This window comes from Apiospora kogelbergensis (assembly GCF_038363985.1).
Source record: "Apiospora kogelbergensis strain CBS 113332 chromosome Unknown utg000007l_segment0_segment0, whole genome shotgun sequence".
Taxonomy (NCBI): domain Eukaryota; kingdom Fungi; phylum Ascomycota; class Sordariomycetes; order Amphisphaeriales; family Apiosporaceae; genus Apiospora; species Apiospora kogelbergensis.
The window spans coordinates 3,491,645-3,507,456 of record NW_027117424.1 but is presented as its reverse complement, the minus strand read 5'-3'; the positions used below and the strand labels follow the sequence as shown (position 1 = coordinate 3,507,456).

The following is a 15,812-nucleotide window of genomic DNA, read 5'->3' as shown; positions in this document are numbered from 1 at the left end:
CGTACTACAGTGAGTGCTGTCTGTCTGTATGCGGCGGGGTGGGGATAGAGAGCTAAGTACCAGCTCAGGCATGTTTGGGTGGGAGGGTACGAAGATAGCTTCAAGGGCGAAGGGCGAAAGGACTGACCTGACCTGACATCTAGCTAGCTTAGGGGGCAGTTTGACATTAGAGCGGGAGGGGCCCGCGTTACCCCGCGGTGAGCCGAGGGAAGACTGGGGGTGCTTTGGTGCTTTGGGGCTTTATTGAGTGTGAATTGACCAATGGCAGGGTGGCTAGCGGTGGTAAAGTCGGGGTAAACTAGCGGCTATCACCCCCAACCTGCCCCCTTGTTTACTGGAGGCAGAGCAGAAAGCTTCTGGCAGAGAGCCTAGGAGCTCGGGTTAGCGCTTGTCGTCGGCAGCGATTTGATTTGCAGCAACATTGATGCGTATTGTGTGTCTCGTAATACCGAACCTCGGCCGAAGCCACCGTCGCTTCCATCACGCCCTGTGGCAAGCTCTTTGTCCGATATCTATATTACCACAGCTGCCATTTTTATGTCGCTGACCTCCATCTCGACCGCCACAATTGATCCTCGATCCGTTTGAGCCTGACAAGACGCGATGCTTCGAAGAGCCGTATTCAGAGCTCCTCGCAGGGTCGCCCCGACGCTGCGAACGACAACGAGAGCCTCGGTCGCTGCCACGCGCGCCTTTTCTGTCACCATGCACAACATGTCTCTTCCGCCGGTAGAGCCGCCGTTATCCGCCCCTCTCCCCTCCGACTCCTTCCAGCTCCTGCCCGAGTCCTCCAAGGCCGGTGCCGCCGAAGACGCCCTCTACGAGCAGCAGATCCAAGAGGTGGAGGCCTGGTGGGCGTCGCCTCGGTTCGCGGGCATCCGGCGTCCCTACACCGCCGCCGACGTCGTGTCGAAACGCGGCTCGCAGACGCAGACCTACCCGAGCTCCGTCATGGCCCGCAAGCTCTTCAACCTGGTGCAGGAGCGCCTCGCGAGCCAGGAGCCCATCCACACCATGGGCGCCATCGACCCCGTGCAGATGACGCAGCAGGCTCCGCACCAGGAGGTGCTGTACCTGTCCGGCTGGGCCTGCTCGTCAGTGCTCACCTCGACTAACGAGGTCTCCCCCGACTTCGGCGACTACCCCTACAACACGGTGCCCAACCAGGTCCAGCGCATGGCCAAGGCCCAGTCGATGCACGACCGCAAGCAGTGGGACCTGCGCCGCAAGATGACAGCCGCCGAGCGCGCGGGCACGCCGTACGTCGACTACCTCCGCCCCATCGTCGCGGACGGCGACACGGGCCACGGCGGGCTCAGCGCCGTCCTGAAGCTGGCCAAGCTGTTTGCCGAACACGGCGCCGCGGCCGTCCACTTCGAGGACCAGCTGCACGGCGGTAAGAAGTGCGGACACCTGGCCGGTAAGGTATTGGTTCCGACGGGCGAGCACATCAACCGCCTGCTAGCGGCGCGCTTTCAGTGGGACGTCATGGGCACCGAGAACCTTGTCCTGGCCCGCACCGACTCAGAGAGCGGCAAGCTCATCTCGAGCGCCATCGACGTCCGGGACCACGAGTTCATCTTGGGCGTCGCCGAGGAAGGCATTGCACCCCTCGCCGAGACCCTGCAGGAGATGGAAGCCTCCGGCGCCTCGGGTGCCGAAATCGACGCCTTCGAGGCCGACTGGGTGAAAGCCACCAAGCTCGTGACCTTTGACGAGGCCGCCGTCGCCCAGCTCCGGAAACAGGGCGTCCCCCAGGACAAGATCGACAGCGGCTACACGGCCGTCGTCGAGGCCAACCGCGACATGGGCATCGCCAAGCGCCGCGAGCTCGCCAACTCCCTGGGCGACGGCGCGACGCCCGTCTACTTCGACTGGGACATCCCGCGCACGCGCGAGGGCTTCTACCACTTCCGCGCCGGCATGGCGGCGGCGACCAAGCGCGCCATCGCCTTCGGGCCGTACGCGGACCTGCTGTGGGTGGAGACGGGCGACCCCAACGTCGAGGTGGCGACCAAGCTGGCGCGCGCCGTGCGCGAGGTGCTGCCCGGCAAGGGGCTCGTGTACAACCTGTCGCCGTCGTTCAACTGGATGGCGCACGGGTTCACGGACGCGACCCTGAAATCGTTCATCTGGGACCTGGCGCGCGAGGGCTTCGTGCTGCAGCTCATCTCGCTCGCGGGCCTGCACAGCACCGCCACCATCACCAACGAGCTGGCCAAGGCCTACAAGGAGGACGGCATGCTGGCGTACGTCAACTTGGTCCAGCGCCGCGAGAAGGACCTGGGCTGCGACGTGTTGACGCACCAGAAGTGGAGCGGGGCTTCCTACATCGATGGGATCCTCGGCGCTATTCAGAGCGGGAGCAGCGGGAGCAAGAGTATGGGCGAGGGGAACACTGAGGGACAGTTTCACTGAGCGGAGAATTGAGCCAAGCAGGAAAAGGATGTGATTCGAATGGACAGTGTTCAGCCGTGAATGATCATGGCATTGGACCGAGCTGAGCATATCGGCATGAACTGTTAGCAGCAAGCATTGGGCGGCGTACTGGAAGCAGGTAGATCTGTCATCAATTTCAACTTATGACCAACTACATTCAAGTCACTTCAGCACACTGGAGGAAATCAAGGAACGATGCTGTGTTGTACTGTAGCATACTTGCTTCAAGGCCTTCAATTGTCTTGCTATAGAGATTTATTCTGGTCACAGCTAAATATTGACGCTGTGGTCAACAATCATTCGAGCCCAACGGGCTTCATCGACAAGAAAAACGCCATTCTCCATATGCAGGGAAAGCCCCCGGCCTCCTGCTTCCCAGCAAGCCGTCATCCCCGATATCTATGGCCATGAACTTGCGAAACAAGGAAATGGTCCGCATCTTAAATCTATCATGCCCTATTCGGGTCCCTCGTTTATCATCAAACCGGCTGGAGTCAGCCCAGTCGCACATGTCGCGCTTCAAAGGGAGTCCTTGGAAGCGTTGTTGGTGGGGGCCGGGGCCGGGGGCCCTCGGCGGTGACGTAGGCCTTGGTCATGCCGCCGTCGACGACCATGTCGTGGCCGTTGACGAAGCTGGCCTCGTCGCTGGCGAGGAAGACGACGGCGTGGGCCTGCTCGACGGCCTCGCCGAAGCGGCCGGTGGGGAAGTGGATCTCGCGGCGCAGGCGCTTGGCCTGGTCGTCGCCGAGCCAGTCCTGGAGGAGGGGCGTGTTGAGCGGCGCGGGGCACAGCGAGTTGAAGCGGAAGCCCTCGCGCGCGTGCACCATGGCCAGCTCGCGCGTCAGCGCCAGCACCGCGCCCTTGGACGCCGTGTACGCCAGCTGCGGCGTCGCGGCGCCCGCCAGCGCCACCACCGACGCCGTGTTGATCACGCTGCCCTTGGCCTTCTTGTTGCGCCGCAGCGCCTGCACCGCGTGCTTGCACCCGAACCACACGCCCTTGACGTTGATGTTCATCGTCAGGTCCCAGATGTTCTCGGGCGTGCCGATCGCGTCGTCGTCCTGCGCGTGCATGATGCCCGCATTGTTGAAGATGACGTCCAGGCCGCCCCAGGCGTCCATGGACTCGACTGCGGCTTGCACCGAGGCCTCCTTGGACACGTCGCAGACCTATACAGACGGAAACGGGACACCTCGTTAGAATAGATATTTTTGGAATGGGCGGCTGGTGATGGTTGCTGTTACTTACCATCGTCTCGACACGGGGGGCGTTAGGCACAAGCTGTGTGACCTTGGCCTTGGCCTTTGCAAGGGCGGGCTCCGAGACGTCGGTCATCAGGATGCTGGCCCCCTCCTTGGCGAAGAGAATGCTTGTCTCGAGACCAATGCCACTGTGTCCAACATTAGCATATTGCTTGCTGCTGGAAGGCTTGATGCGTTTCTTGCGGATGTCACGACAGGCTTGTGAGCCCTGGCGGGAGCTTGGTGACTGGGAGATGGGGAGCTTACCCTGCGGCACCCGTGATCAAGGCATTCTTGCCAGCAAGACGACCAGCGGAACTCATTGTTTCGGTTTTTGCAAGGTAGACACTGTAGGGTGGGAAAGAGGGTGTTCGCAAGCCAACTAGTGAGGGAAGAAGCGATTTTTTTACTGTTTGGAGGAGTTGAAGAGGTGAGGAAGCCAAATTGCTGCACCGACCAGCGGCGGATATGCCACCCTACTTTACGTGCTGTTGACTCGCCGCATTGCGATATAGGAGGTTCGTTTGGCGGGGTGGCAGCTTTCCGTGACACCGGAAATCCAGAAAGAGCGGAGACAATATTGGATCGTCCCTGATAACGTGCCGTCCTTATCTTGGAAGTGGTGCTAGTCGAGTCGGTTGTCGGCCAGTGAGACGGTTGCGGTCATCTCTCTCATGTCAACTATCGTGCTATCTCGATTGCAGCTCGCGTAGGCAGTCCCCTGAAAGCTTGTTATGCAGACACCGACAGGCCTTGGGCGATCCCGGGGTCTCGGAACAGCACACATCACACGCACGCTCTAGTCTTGGACCGAAGTAGGCATTATACTGCACTTACCGGGGTTGCGACAGCTTGACTCGCGGCCCCTTTGCAGGAGTTAGGTAATAGATAAGCTATATCCCCCCAAAGCCACCTCATATCTCCAATCTAGCTGCCCATTGTTGGAGTCGGTTGATTTAGCAAGTCTGGGTACACGATAGATTTGCACATCCCAATACTGTTTGAAGGACTCGTCCGAGTCAGTTGGCAATGACGATGTTTGGACCCCGCCATGCCCCAGGACCTGACTTGCTGCCCCTCCTCAGGCCCCTCAGGCCCCTCAAGCCCCAACAGCTGGATAAGGTTAGGCTGCCTTTAGTGTCTTATCGTCTCTGGCAGCTGTCGTCTCGGCTGCATTTTGTTTCAACTGTTCGTCTCAAGGTTGAGTAGAACCCTTTACGACATTTCGAGATCTTCATCTGTCGATAGCATCATGGATGTTTGTTTTTATAGTCCGTCTGCTGATCGCAGTCTATGGCCGTTTGGGAATGGCCACGCGACAAGCAACAAGCGGTAAGCGCAGGGAAGTGCGGGAGGTCGACCAGGATTCCTGCCTTGGCGATAAAGCCAGGCCCTCCGTCCTACGGGGTAGCCTGGCTTATCACGATGGTGCTGCCCCACGTCATCATTCAGACTTGGAGGCTGGCGGGCTGAACCGCTACACTGCGAGCTAACCTGGTTCCCCGGAACTGCCTCCCACCCTCTTTCGGGGCATTATTCCTTCACAATTGGCTTCCTTTGGCGATTGTTTTGTCATTCGTAATCCTCGCATACACCATACCTTGAAAGACTTTGTTGCTCGCTGCCAAAAAGCCACTCTTTCTCCGGTCTCCCTTCTATCGGTATTGATGCGACATCCCTTCTAGCACGATCGCATTCACATCTCGACTTGATCAAAGCTTCTACTCGAACCCCAGAACACCTTTTTCGAAGCGCGCCTCCAAATATTTGCCACTATGTCTGCGCCGCAAGGAGAAGTCACGTTAGAGTCGCTGTCGGAGCTGCTCAAAGATGACAACAAGGTGAAGCTGGCCGGACTCGACGTTGATGGCCAGCTCCGAGGCAAGATCGTCTCCAAGTCCAAGTTCATGTCTGTCGCCAAGTCCGGTCTCGGCTTCTGCTCTGTCATTTTCGGCTGGGATATGCATGATATGCTCTACATCCAGGAGCTCAAGGTCAGCAACAAGGAAAACGGCTACCACGATATTCTCGCCGAGGTCGATCTCAAGAGCTTCCGACGCATCCCTTGGGAGAACAATGTGCCCTTTTTCCTGCTCAACTTCTTGGACCCCGACACCAAGGAGCCCATATGCGCTGATCCCAGAGGTCTTCTCAAAGTTCAATTGGCAAAGTTGAAGGCTAAGGGCTTGGATGGCATGGCCGGAGGTTCGTAGCCGCCCCTGATCCTTTTACACCACGTGCGATGCTATATGCTAACGATTTCTTCATCACTACAGGCGAGTTGGAGTTTTTCCAATTCAAGTTACCCCCGAACGAAACAAGCCCAGCCGCTTTCCTTCAAAATAACCCCGCCCACGCCCTTCCCTCCCTCACCGAAGGCATGTTCGGATACAGTGTCACACGACCGGTACACAACCAAGACTACTACTATGATATCTACGACACTTGCGCCAAGTTCAACTGTGATATTGAGGGATGGCATGCGGAGAGCGGACCGGGCGTGTTTGAGGCCGCACTGGAGTTTGGTCAGGTCAGCGAGATGGCAGATCGCGTCAGCATGTTCAAGTACGTTGTGAAGTCGGTCGCGACCAAGTATGGCATTGCGCCCTGCTTTATGGCCAAACCGAGATCCGGATTGCCTGGCAACAGTGGTCACGTGCATTTCTCCATCGTGGACAAGGAGGGCAAGAACCTCTTCTACCGCGAGACCAAGGACGAGAACGCGCCGTTTGAAGATGCCGCCTACCTGAGCGACATGGGACGGCAATTCCTGGCCGGCCTCATCGAGGGCCTACCATACATTATGCCTATGCTGGCGCCTACCATCAACTCGTACAAGCGCCTGGTAGAGAACTTCTGGGCACCGGTGACGGTATCATGGGGCCTTGAGCACCGCGCCGCCTCCATTAGGCTGATCTCACCCCCCACGGCGAAGCCTGGTGCCACGCGGTTCGAGCTTCGGGTGCCGGGCGCCGACGCAAACCCGCACTTCGTCATGGCGGCGCTCATGGGCCTGGGATGGCGGGGCATTGAGAAGAAGCTGGAGCTGACGACCCCGCCCTTGGGCAAGGGCGAGGACGTCGGCGGCGGCGCCGACCAGGGCATCCGCCTGGCGAAGAGCCTGAAGGAGGCGACGGACATGTTCATGTCCAAGGACAGCATCGCACGCGAGGTTTTCGGGGACGACTTTGTGGAGCACTTCGGCGGCACGAGACGCCACGAGATCCGGGTGTGGGACGAGGCGGTCACGGAATGGGAGATCAAGCGCTACATTGAGACTGTGTAGACAGCGGCATACTTCAAGGATACCCACGAAGAATAAGGAGTCAGGCGTACAATGATACATCAATCTGGATATGCTGGGCGGATCTGGTCACATTCAGTTGACCTTTTCTCGTATTTTCGAATGCAATTTCTTACTACTGAAGACATGATGAATCGCCCCACCTAGGTTCAGATTTACAACAAACTTGATACTGAACACCTAGCATCGGAGCATTGCTCAGATCAGATGTTGCCTCGGCATAGTATATGAACATGGGCGTACAAGCCTTGGCCAGCAATACTGTATGCTCGCCGTCCATGGTAAACGCCAGGTCGGCATGCATACCGGGAGTGTCCAACTCCACGATTAGCTTGGGAAAACACCAAAGGGACTAAAGCTGACTTATTCAAGGAAGCCACGCAATAGCCAGCCACGATTTTCCATTGTAAAAGTGAGCAAATTAGCCAAGCTTCTCCTTGTGCTCCTCATCCACAGCCCCTGCGGTCACGTTTTAGAAGGGCCGGTTACTAGGTAGGACTACAACTTCGTGTACTACGTTGGATGTCCTTATGGGCGGGGAACTAAGACAGATTGTGTGCTACTGGTTCGCTTAAGCAGAGGTCGACTCCCCTCAGCTGACAAGGAATCTCCAAGAACTCTCAGAGATTTACCAAAAGTCTAGAGAACTACTGAGAAGAAAAGATAAACTAGGAATCTCGCTTCACGCCATGGATCCCGATGCCGAAAGGCCCCTCAGGATTCTTTCGCTCGGTAAGTATCCCTTGTCGCATGGCTTTGCCATACTGACCATACTGCTACCAGATGGCGGAGGGATCAGAGGCCTCTTGTCTCTACTCATCTTGAAACATCTAATGAAGAGGATCAACAAGGACAACCCCCGAGACCTTGCGAGTATTTTGATCTGATCGGCGGTACGAGCACCGGAGGGTGAGTATCACGGCAGCCGTAACGAAGCCCCGTCATCCGTGCTGATCAAGGCCTAGCCTGATTGCAATCATGCTGGGAAGGCTACAGATGGATGTCGACGAATGCATTGTCAAATATCAAAAGATCTCTGCCGCTGCGTTCCAAGCCAAGAGATCTCCCGCCGACGTATTGGGCCGCGGAAAAGATCTGTGGAAGGGCAAAGGTCGGTACAAGGGGGACCGCCTGGTTGAAGAGTTCAAACAGGCTGCACTCGAATTCGAGGATAACGAGGACGCAACGCTCTTCAGCAATGATGCAAAGTGCAAAGTGCAAGTAGACTATCTACCTGCTTAGAAAGGTTCCTTGACTGACCGGACCGTAGGTTTGTTTGCACTTTTCAAGCAGATAACAACACGGCTGTGCACCTTCGCTCCTACGAAGTTGGGGACAGCCACGAGTTACTTCCGACCTCTCGGTGCACCATATGGGAAGCGGCCCGTGCAACATCAGCAGCAGCAACCTATTTCGACCCTATGCCCATTGGCTCTCACCACTATGTCGATGGTGCGACGGGACTCAATAACCCCGTTGAGGTGGCGCTTGAAGAAGCGAGATCCATCTGGTCAGACGCTTTGATCAGACTCGAATCCATAATCAGCATCGGGACGGGTTTGAAGAACCCACAGGCCTTCGGCGACGACATGATCGGTATTCTGAAGACGCTGAAAGTCATCTCCACGGATACGGAGAAAACCCATCAGCGCTTTCTGAGATCACTTGGCGACTTAGGAATCAACGGGCGCTATTTCCGATACAATATTGACAAAGGACTTGAAGACGTCAGTCTAGATGATCATGGCAAAATAGGAATCATTGAAGCAGCTACACAAGCATACCTGGGACTGCTAGAAGTACAATCAAGCATCGAAAGCCTCGCAAGCTTGTTACCACCGAATGGAGGTAAGTTCAATTTCATTCTCAAATACACAACATCGACTGATTGAACGAGTTAAGGTCTTGTGCCCATATCTGAGAGGGAGAAGTATCTTGGGTGGCTACCTTTCAGAGACCCAAGAGAACAACAGGAAGAAGCGCTCAAACATAGGACGCAGGCTGTGACTGGTCAATGGTTCACCAATGGTGAATTCCTGAATTGGAAACAGGGCCTGTTATGGCTGTATGCAAAATGTAGGTTGCCACCCATGTTCCCTTCTGTTCGTGGTCACTCCTCGGCTGACATGCTGGCGTATAGCTGGCTCTGGGAAGACAGTCTTGGCGTCAAACATCGTTGAAAAACTCGAGAGCACTATCAGAGAAGACAAGAGTGGGCTTTTGGCCTATTTCTACTTGTCTTTCCAGAACAAGTCGGTGCAGAGTTTGCGGATACTGAAAACGTCGATCCTAATACAGCTTCTTTCGAGGCTCGCAAACAAGACAACCAGAAAAGACTTCTTCTATCTCCCATCCAGTTTCCGTCGCCTGTATAAGACCTACCATCCGTCGCTCTTGCCCAAGGAAGGGGATATTGACATGGTTCTCAAAGATATCTTGGAAGAGGAAGAGCGTGGGTTCATCGTGGTCGACGCATTAGACGAATGCGATTCGTTACATCATCGCATTGAGGTCTTGGAGTTCCTTTCTTGGCTAATAGCGGAAGTCAAGTGCGACTTACGTATCCTCGTCACCAGTCGACCCGAGCATGGCATTGTCAATGCGATGACCGAGTTGAAGGTTCCGAAGTGCTTTGTCCCTTTCGACACCGACAGCGTGAATCAAGATATTCACGCCCACTTGGTTGGTTTAATGTGCAGGGCTCCCTACAGCAGATGGGCGAAGAGTATCCAGAATGAGGTCATTACCCAGATTACGGCTGAGTCCGATGGAGTCTTCCGTTGGGCCGACCTACAGATCCAGAGTCTGGAGAAATTCTCGCGAAAGCCGGATATTCGACGGGTATTGGCCCGTTTACCCAAGGGGCTGAACCAAACCTACGAGCGAATGCTGGACACGATCGACGAGGACTATGTCCAGGATGCATCAGCCGTTCTCAGATGGCTTTGCTACTCCCGATTGCCCCTGACCCTCAAGCAGCTCGCAGAAATCGCAGCCTTCCGCCGAAGTACTGGAAACCAAGTTGTCTTCGACCCCGAGTACCGGTTCGAAGATCCCTCAGAAATCCTTGCCATTCTTACTGGGCTCATTACAGTATTAGAACACAATGAGCCCCATGAGGACCCACAAGACAATATGGTTATATTGTCGCACTTCTCCGTCAGCCAATACCTCAAATCACGAGATGTCACAAGACCTGAGTTCCAAATGATTGACCACGATTCAGCATGGTTTATGGTTCAAAGCTCACTCGCCTACCTCGGCCATTACGACAACCCACTAGAACGTCTGGTGCCATATCCTTTACTTCTAGGGGCTTGCGTTAACCTCTCCAATTTCGCGAGAGGGCTACTAGAGGAATCTAGTACAGACCAGCTCCAAGATTTAATGAAGCTCATCACACCATATTTGCATTCCAAGAGCTATGCTATAAGCCTGGCTCTTAGTGATCGAGACATCTCACTACATGTGTGGGGACTCACTCAAGCTGTGAATACTGGCGATATCCGCCTGATGCAGTTCTTTCTGGATTCTGGCGACACTGGCTGCTTAGGATATACTGGACATCATTTCGCTTTGCATGGCCTTTCCTTAGAGGAACCATCATGCTTTATCCCACGGTCGAATGCCTCTTTAGATCACATAACAACTATTGAGGAGTTCAAAATGCACATCACTCAGCCATCTGTGTGGGCGCGTGCTGAGATAACGGATGAGCATATACTGGAAACAGTGGAGTGGCTGTTGGCTCATGTATCTGTGGATTTCAATGCTGTCGACGTCTCGGGCGAATCGTTCCTCCTAAGGCTTGCCCGTCTTTCAAACGCTCGCCCTGGACTTCGAAAGGTCATGGAACGCCTCCTAACAGTGGACGAAGTTGACATCAACACCAAAAATCGGCTTGGCTGGGGACTGTTGGTAATAGCAATTACTGCTAAAGATGATTGGCTTTTCGAAACGATCATGGCATGCAACAAAACAGTGCAAATCGATCCGCAAGACCATTATGGGTGGACGCCTCTGGATTGGGCCTTGTATCAGAAACAAGACTCCATGGCGCAGCGGTTGATGTCCGCATCACAAAACCCAGGCCACAATGCCAAAGACGCTAGAAACAACGCGGGCTCCCTCGCAGTCACTGAGACCGAGTCATGGAGATCTCCGCTTGGAGAAGTATGGTCCGTCAACTTCTCACACGACGGGCTCCGTTTGGCTGTCAGTGGAAACGCATGCGACATTTTCATTATCGAAACGTACAATAACGACAGCCAGGTCCGTCTTTCTCATATTAACTACGCGGGGGTGGGTAACACAGCCTGGAGTCCCAACGATCATCTGATCGTCGCATGCTCGCAAGATAGGCATGCACGGATATACGACAGTGTAGTAAGTAAGCCCCGAGATATCATTGTGCTGTACCAGGTATGGCTGACTGAGGAGTATTTGGCCTAGACGGCAAGCTTGCTGTTAGATATAGAGGGATTTGAAGAAGTAGTAACAGACTGTGTTTGGCTTGATGATCGGAACTTCTTCATATCCTCGATGGACAAAACCAAACGACTCTTGAAAGGAAGTCTCATTGGGGACCAAACCACTTATTGCCCCGAATTGGACGATACTTTCAGAAGAGTTGAGTCTATGGCCCTTTCAAGCGATGGAGAAATGCTGTACTTGATCAGTGACAGATGCCAGCTTGGGGCTTTCCGAACGAAAGAGGAGAAAATGACATACATGGTCGACACCGATCACCGAATCACTTCTGTCGGTGTCAGCACCGACTCCAGCTTCGTGCTGCTCAGCTTAGCAGATGGCACACAGAGGATACTAGATGCAAAGAACGGATCAACCATTCGGAAACTGCCTGGGATATGGCAGGGGGAAGCTCGGTCAGAGTACATGCTGAGAAGTATTTTTGGCGGGTTTAAAGGGTCCATGATACTGCGAGGCAATGAAGGTAACGTGCCGGCCCCTTTCCTTCTGAGTTTTCTCCAACAAGATGTCAATGCTAATGATATTTGACTTCCGATCCTTCAGATGGGACTATCACGATTTGGGATAAGGACAATGGGCGCCTCCTCGGGGTCGCTGAGCGCCACGAACTTGAAGGTGCGCCTATCCGGTGCAACTCGGTTTCCTGGCAGCCTTTTTCCCGATATACGTTCGCTTCTGGTGGGGACGACGGCGTATTTCGCTTGTAAGAAATGGACCCCCCATATTCCTTCTTATTAACTCGGAAATTCCCACTGACAGTGATTTGGCAGTTGGTCGTGTGACGATCCTAACGCTATGTCGACGTTATCTGAATCGGTTAAGCGTCATTTCACGCTGCAGGATATGGGAGTTCCTAGTGTGGCAAATGCTTGAAGAATTGGCGCTTCTTCCAGTTATTTCTTTCTTTTCATATCCTCAAGTCATGATTTTATGTGTAAATCGAACTCGAAGCAGAGACAGAATATGAACCTTGAAAATCGACGATCTAAACACGGACTCTCACTGGCAAATCTTACAATCACCTCATAAGATTTAGGAATTCTCATAAGATAAATAACATAAGCATCCTATTACTCGATGATAGGTTGGAGTAGATGTGATGATTCCGTCGCTCTGTGATGCTGACAATCTCTCACCCGGGGGCTCCCTTCATCCACGAGGTTCTGTTCTATATCGCGTTCAGGGACCAGTTCTCGCCAATGGCCATGTTCTTGCCTTTGTCCCGGTCGCGTGTGTTGCGGCCCTCTTTCCTCTAAGAGCCGCCTGCGCTCCCGTACTTGGATCAAGTCGTCTAGATAGAGCGATATGAAGAGTAGCATGAAGCCGACGGGGATCGAAGCTGCGAGTAAGACGGCGAGCAATGCAATGTATCCCATGAATGATGTATTAGGATGTGGGTGGCTGGGATGACCCAAGTTGGCGGGGAAGGCCGTGTCCATTTTGGATACTTTTCTGATATCGTTGAAAATCTTGTGGCTGTAATTGTCTTGGATGAATTTGCCTCTTGTTGTTGGTTTCTAATGAGCTTCGCATAGAAGGGATATCACATCCCAGCTGTGTGTCTCGAAACAGCTTCTTAGCTCCTGATACTTATTGGTGCTGGATGCTGCAGGCTGAGATGTAAATTTATTTAGGCCTTGAGAAATCTTCTCATAATCGCGAAATGAGAGTGTTTATTTATTACTTCCAGCAGGTATGTTATAGGGGATAGGAAGAGTTGGGCGATTCTAACTTTCAAGGTAGTATATAAACTCGGCAGTCCCCCTGATTGCGGAAAGTTTGTTACATGGCGATGGAGGTCAGATTCGAATCAAATCAAACTGTGTATTCATCACGTAGGCCACTATCACACATGAGAAAGCAACTCATGCTGCTAATCAGATGTCACAGTCTGTCTCACTCTCTTACGTGATCCTGCCAGTCAAAGAGGGGGCCCTGACGCCTGCGCAGCTTAGAGGATGTCTTGCCTTCCGAACTCAAATCACCAAACGGCGATTTTCTGGGAAGGCGATTGTTAAATTGTTTGTTAAAATATCCATTTACCGGCTCGCTGACTCAGATAACAGTACCATGCACTGGTCAAGAGCCCACGACAGTAGTAGTTGTGATCAATCAGCAAGTTAAAGGTAGCATAAAAGGAGGTAAATCACGGACACCTGGTTATTATTACACTCTCTCAAATAGTCAGTTGGAACCAGACGTCTGGCCGTCACAGATTGCTTTGTACTAGTTTCAATATATTACGGGAGTACTGTTATAAAGTAATGAGTAGGTGTGCGTTCCTGAGTCAGCTTGTCATAGGGAAGTGGTGCGTAATTGCCAAAGGAGACACTGAATGGCTCAACGAGCTCCAAATTAACCCTTGTGCGGCGCGCAATCTGAGCCGGAAACCATCTACGGCTTCTCAATGACGTATTCGAACTGAGCGCAGCCGGGATCCACCTGGTTAGAGATGACGACCGTGTTCTCGTTGTCGTTGCAGGTGGTGAAGACAGCGGGGCCGCCGCCGGAGTGGATGCAGCCGACGACGTTGGTGCCGGCGGCGGCGGTGCAGGTCAGGTAGGCGTAGTGGTGGCTGGCGATGTCGCCGGCCGAGTTGAAGTAGAGGACGGCGCGCGGCATGTTGTCGGTATTGGCCAGGCCGCCGTCGCCCGTGACGGCGAGGTGGCCGCTCGCGTCAATGGTGAGCGGGTTCGCCGCCGAGCGCGCGCCGAAACCCACCATTCGGTTCTGCCCGGTGATGTTGTCGATCACGTGGAGGTACTGCCCGTCGAACTGCGAGCCCTTGACGCGCAGGAGGCCGGCGGTGGGGGCGGGGGCCACTGTGAGGTGGGAAGGTAATCCCAAAGGTCAGTCGGGTGTTCTGTTCATGATGCGGCTACGCGTTTTCCAATGTGTCCGCAGCAGTCGAGGGGAGGTTAGAAGGAAGTTGGGTTCTTACGAATGCTAGTGGCGGTGGTAGCGGTTGTCTCAGTGACTCCAGTGGTGGTTGTCTCAGTTGCCGTTGAGGTGCTGGTCTGTGTCACAGTCACGGTCAGTCTACCTCGGCTCACGAGGAGAGATAAACTACGAAATCCCTTCACCACTACTCATAACACTTACCTGGCTGATAGTGGAGGTCAGAGGAACCGTGACCGTCTGGGTGATAACCTCGGTGATGATCTTGGTCTGAGTCTGGGTGGCCGTCGTGGTCAAGCTCAAGGTGACGCTGGACTGCGACGTCTGCGTAACCGACGCGCTGCCGGTGACAGTCACGGTGGCGCTGGGGACGGGTGCAGTGATGGTGGTGACTTTGACGCCGGCGCATCGGCAGGCACTGGAATAGGACTTCTCGTCCTTGCAGGCTTCGGTGGCGTAGGCCGGGATGGAGCCGTCGGGCTGCACCAGTCTGCGGACACCGGCGAACTGCGGGCGCATGAGGTCCTTGACTTGAAGGGGAACACTGCGCTTGCCGGGCACAGGCGCTCCGGTGATGGTGGCAAAGAACGTGTTGGTTTGGGTGGAGGTGGTCTACATTTTTGCATCGTCAGTGACTGAAGTTTTGAAAGACCAACACAATATGAAACAGCTACATACCGTCGAGGTTTCGGTCTTGGTGACAGTGACGGCGAAGTTGTCGGTCTGATCAGGTTTGAATTAGTACAACTCTTCTCGGTACGAATCGCATGCGATCGAATCATACCTGGGTGGCCAGAACGCTGCTGATAGTAGCAAAGCTAGTCTCCGAGGTGCTGACGCTCGTAGTGTCGATCTGCGTCGCCGTATCAAAGGCGCTCGTGGTAATAACATCGGTGACATCGAAGGTCTGAATCGCGGTGACCGAGGCCGTGAAGTAGCTCGTCGAGGGCGTGACTGTCGTGCGCATGAAAGCCGAGCAGTCTGACTTGGCGTTCAAGCCGGGGACGCCAGTCTGACGGGCCACAAGCAGACACGAGTCGGGAGTGCATGTCAGGCAGGGCTTGGCCTGGGCGCCCAGGAGCAAGAAAGGAGCGACAGCGAGGATCTTGTACATCTTGAAAGAGTGACTGGGGGTTAGATATTATGTATTAAGGACCGCAAAGAACCGCAGAACGGAGGGAAAGCGAGTAAAATCATAGCCAGACGGATTTGATATATGTAGTCACTTCCAACATCAGTCTGGACGGCGCCATATCTCATTTACCCTTAGTCGCCCATTTTGAGGCTATCACGACCTAGAAGATTAAGCTGGAGTCTTTCAGCTCTTGGACATCCTTGTAAGTGGTGGCCAAGCAATATTGGCCCTGATTAGCACCGGGCGCTAGCCTCAACATTGCCTAAAGCCGACTTCCCCCTGGCAGATTATCGACAACCAGTTC

At 54.2% G+C, this 15,812-nt stretch overlaps 8 protein-coding genes across 8 annotated transcripts; 5 read left to right on the top strand and 3 right to left on the bottom strand.

Moving 5' to 3' along the window:
• Positions 1–603: 603 nt before the first annotated feature.
• PG998_011529 (isocitrate lyase) lies at positions 604–2,418 on the top strand (the record flags this gene model as incomplete). The annotated part of the gene is made up of 1 exon (XM_066878345.1): positions 604–2,418. The coding sequence occupies one exon, from the start codon at positions 604–606 to the stop codon at positions 2,416–2,418; it is 1,815 nt and encodes a 604-aa protein (XP_066727399.1).
• A 515-nt stretch (positions 2,419–2,933) lies between these two features.
• On the bottom strand, positions 2,934–4,003 carry PG998_011528 (NAD(P)-binding protein; the record flags this gene model as incomplete). Its single annotated transcript, XM_066878344.1, has 3 exons — positions 2,934–3,608; positions 3,688–3,829; positions 3,948–4,003. 3 exons carry the CDS (start codon positions 4,001–4,003, stop codon positions 2,934–2,936), a joined length of 873 nt encoding a protein of 290 aa, XP_066727398.1.
• A 1,452-nt stretch (positions 4,004–5,455) lies between these two features.
• On the top strand, positions 5,456–6,966 carry PG998_011527 (uncharacterized protein; the record flags this gene model as incomplete). The annotated part of the gene is made up of 2 exons (XM_066878343.1): positions 5,456–5,885; positions 5,957–6,966. The coding sequence occupies 2 exons, from the start codon at positions 5,456–5,458 to the stop codon at positions 6,964–6,966; spliced, it is 1,440 nt and encodes a 479-aa protein (XP_066727397.1).
• Positions 6,967–7,962: 996 nt separating this feature from the next.
• On the top strand, positions 7,963–8,226 carry PG998_011526 (phospholipase- patatin family protein; the record flags this gene model as incomplete). Its single annotated transcript, XM_066878342.1, has 1 exon — positions 7,963–8,226. One exon carries the CDS (start codon positions 7,963–7,965, stop codon positions 8,224–8,226), a length of 264 nt encoding a protein of 87 aa, XP_066727396.1.
• A 179-nt stretch (positions 8,227–8,405) lies between these two features.
• PG998_011525 (uncharacterized protein) lies at positions 8,406–10,372 on the top strand (the record flags this gene model as incomplete). Its single annotated transcript, XM_066878341.1, has 3 exons — positions 8,406–8,832; positions 9,125–10,275; positions 10,355–10,372. The coding sequence occupies 3 exons, from the start codon at positions 8,406–8,408 to the stop codon at positions 10,370–10,372; spliced, it is 1,596 nt and encodes a 531-aa protein (XP_066727395.1).
• A 278-nt stretch (positions 10,373–10,650) lies between these two features.
• Positions 10,651–11,436, top strand: PG998_011524 (WD repeat-containing protein; the record flags this gene model as incomplete). The annotated part of the gene is made up of 1 exon (XM_066878340.1): positions 10,651–11,436. The coding sequence occupies one exon, from the start codon at positions 10,651–10,653 to the stop codon at positions 11,434–11,436; it is 786 nt and encodes a 261-aa protein (XP_066727394.1).
• A 1,207-nt stretch (positions 11,437–12,643) lies between these two features.
• Positions 12,644–12,914, bottom strand: PG998_011523 (uncharacterized protein; the record flags this gene model as incomplete). Its single annotated transcript, XM_066878339.1, has 2 exons — positions 12,644–12,727; positions 12,753–12,914. The coding sequence occupies 2 exons, from the start codon at positions 12,912–12,914 to the stop codon at positions 12,644–12,646; spliced, it is 246 nt and encodes an 81-aa protein (XP_066727393.1).
• A 955-nt stretch (positions 12,915–13,869) lies between these two features.
• Positions 13,870–15,487, bottom strand: PG998_011522 (uncharacterized protein; the record flags this gene model as incomplete). The annotated part of the gene is made up of 5 exons (XM_066878338.1): positions 13,870–14,297; positions 14,417–14,492; positions 14,578–14,985; positions 15,052–15,096; positions 15,158–15,487. 5 exons carry the CDS (start codon positions 15,485–15,487, stop codon positions 13,870–13,872), a joined length of 1,287 nt encoding a protein of 428 aa, XP_066727392.1.
• Between the last annotated feature and the right edge of the window lie 325 nt (positions 15,488–15,812).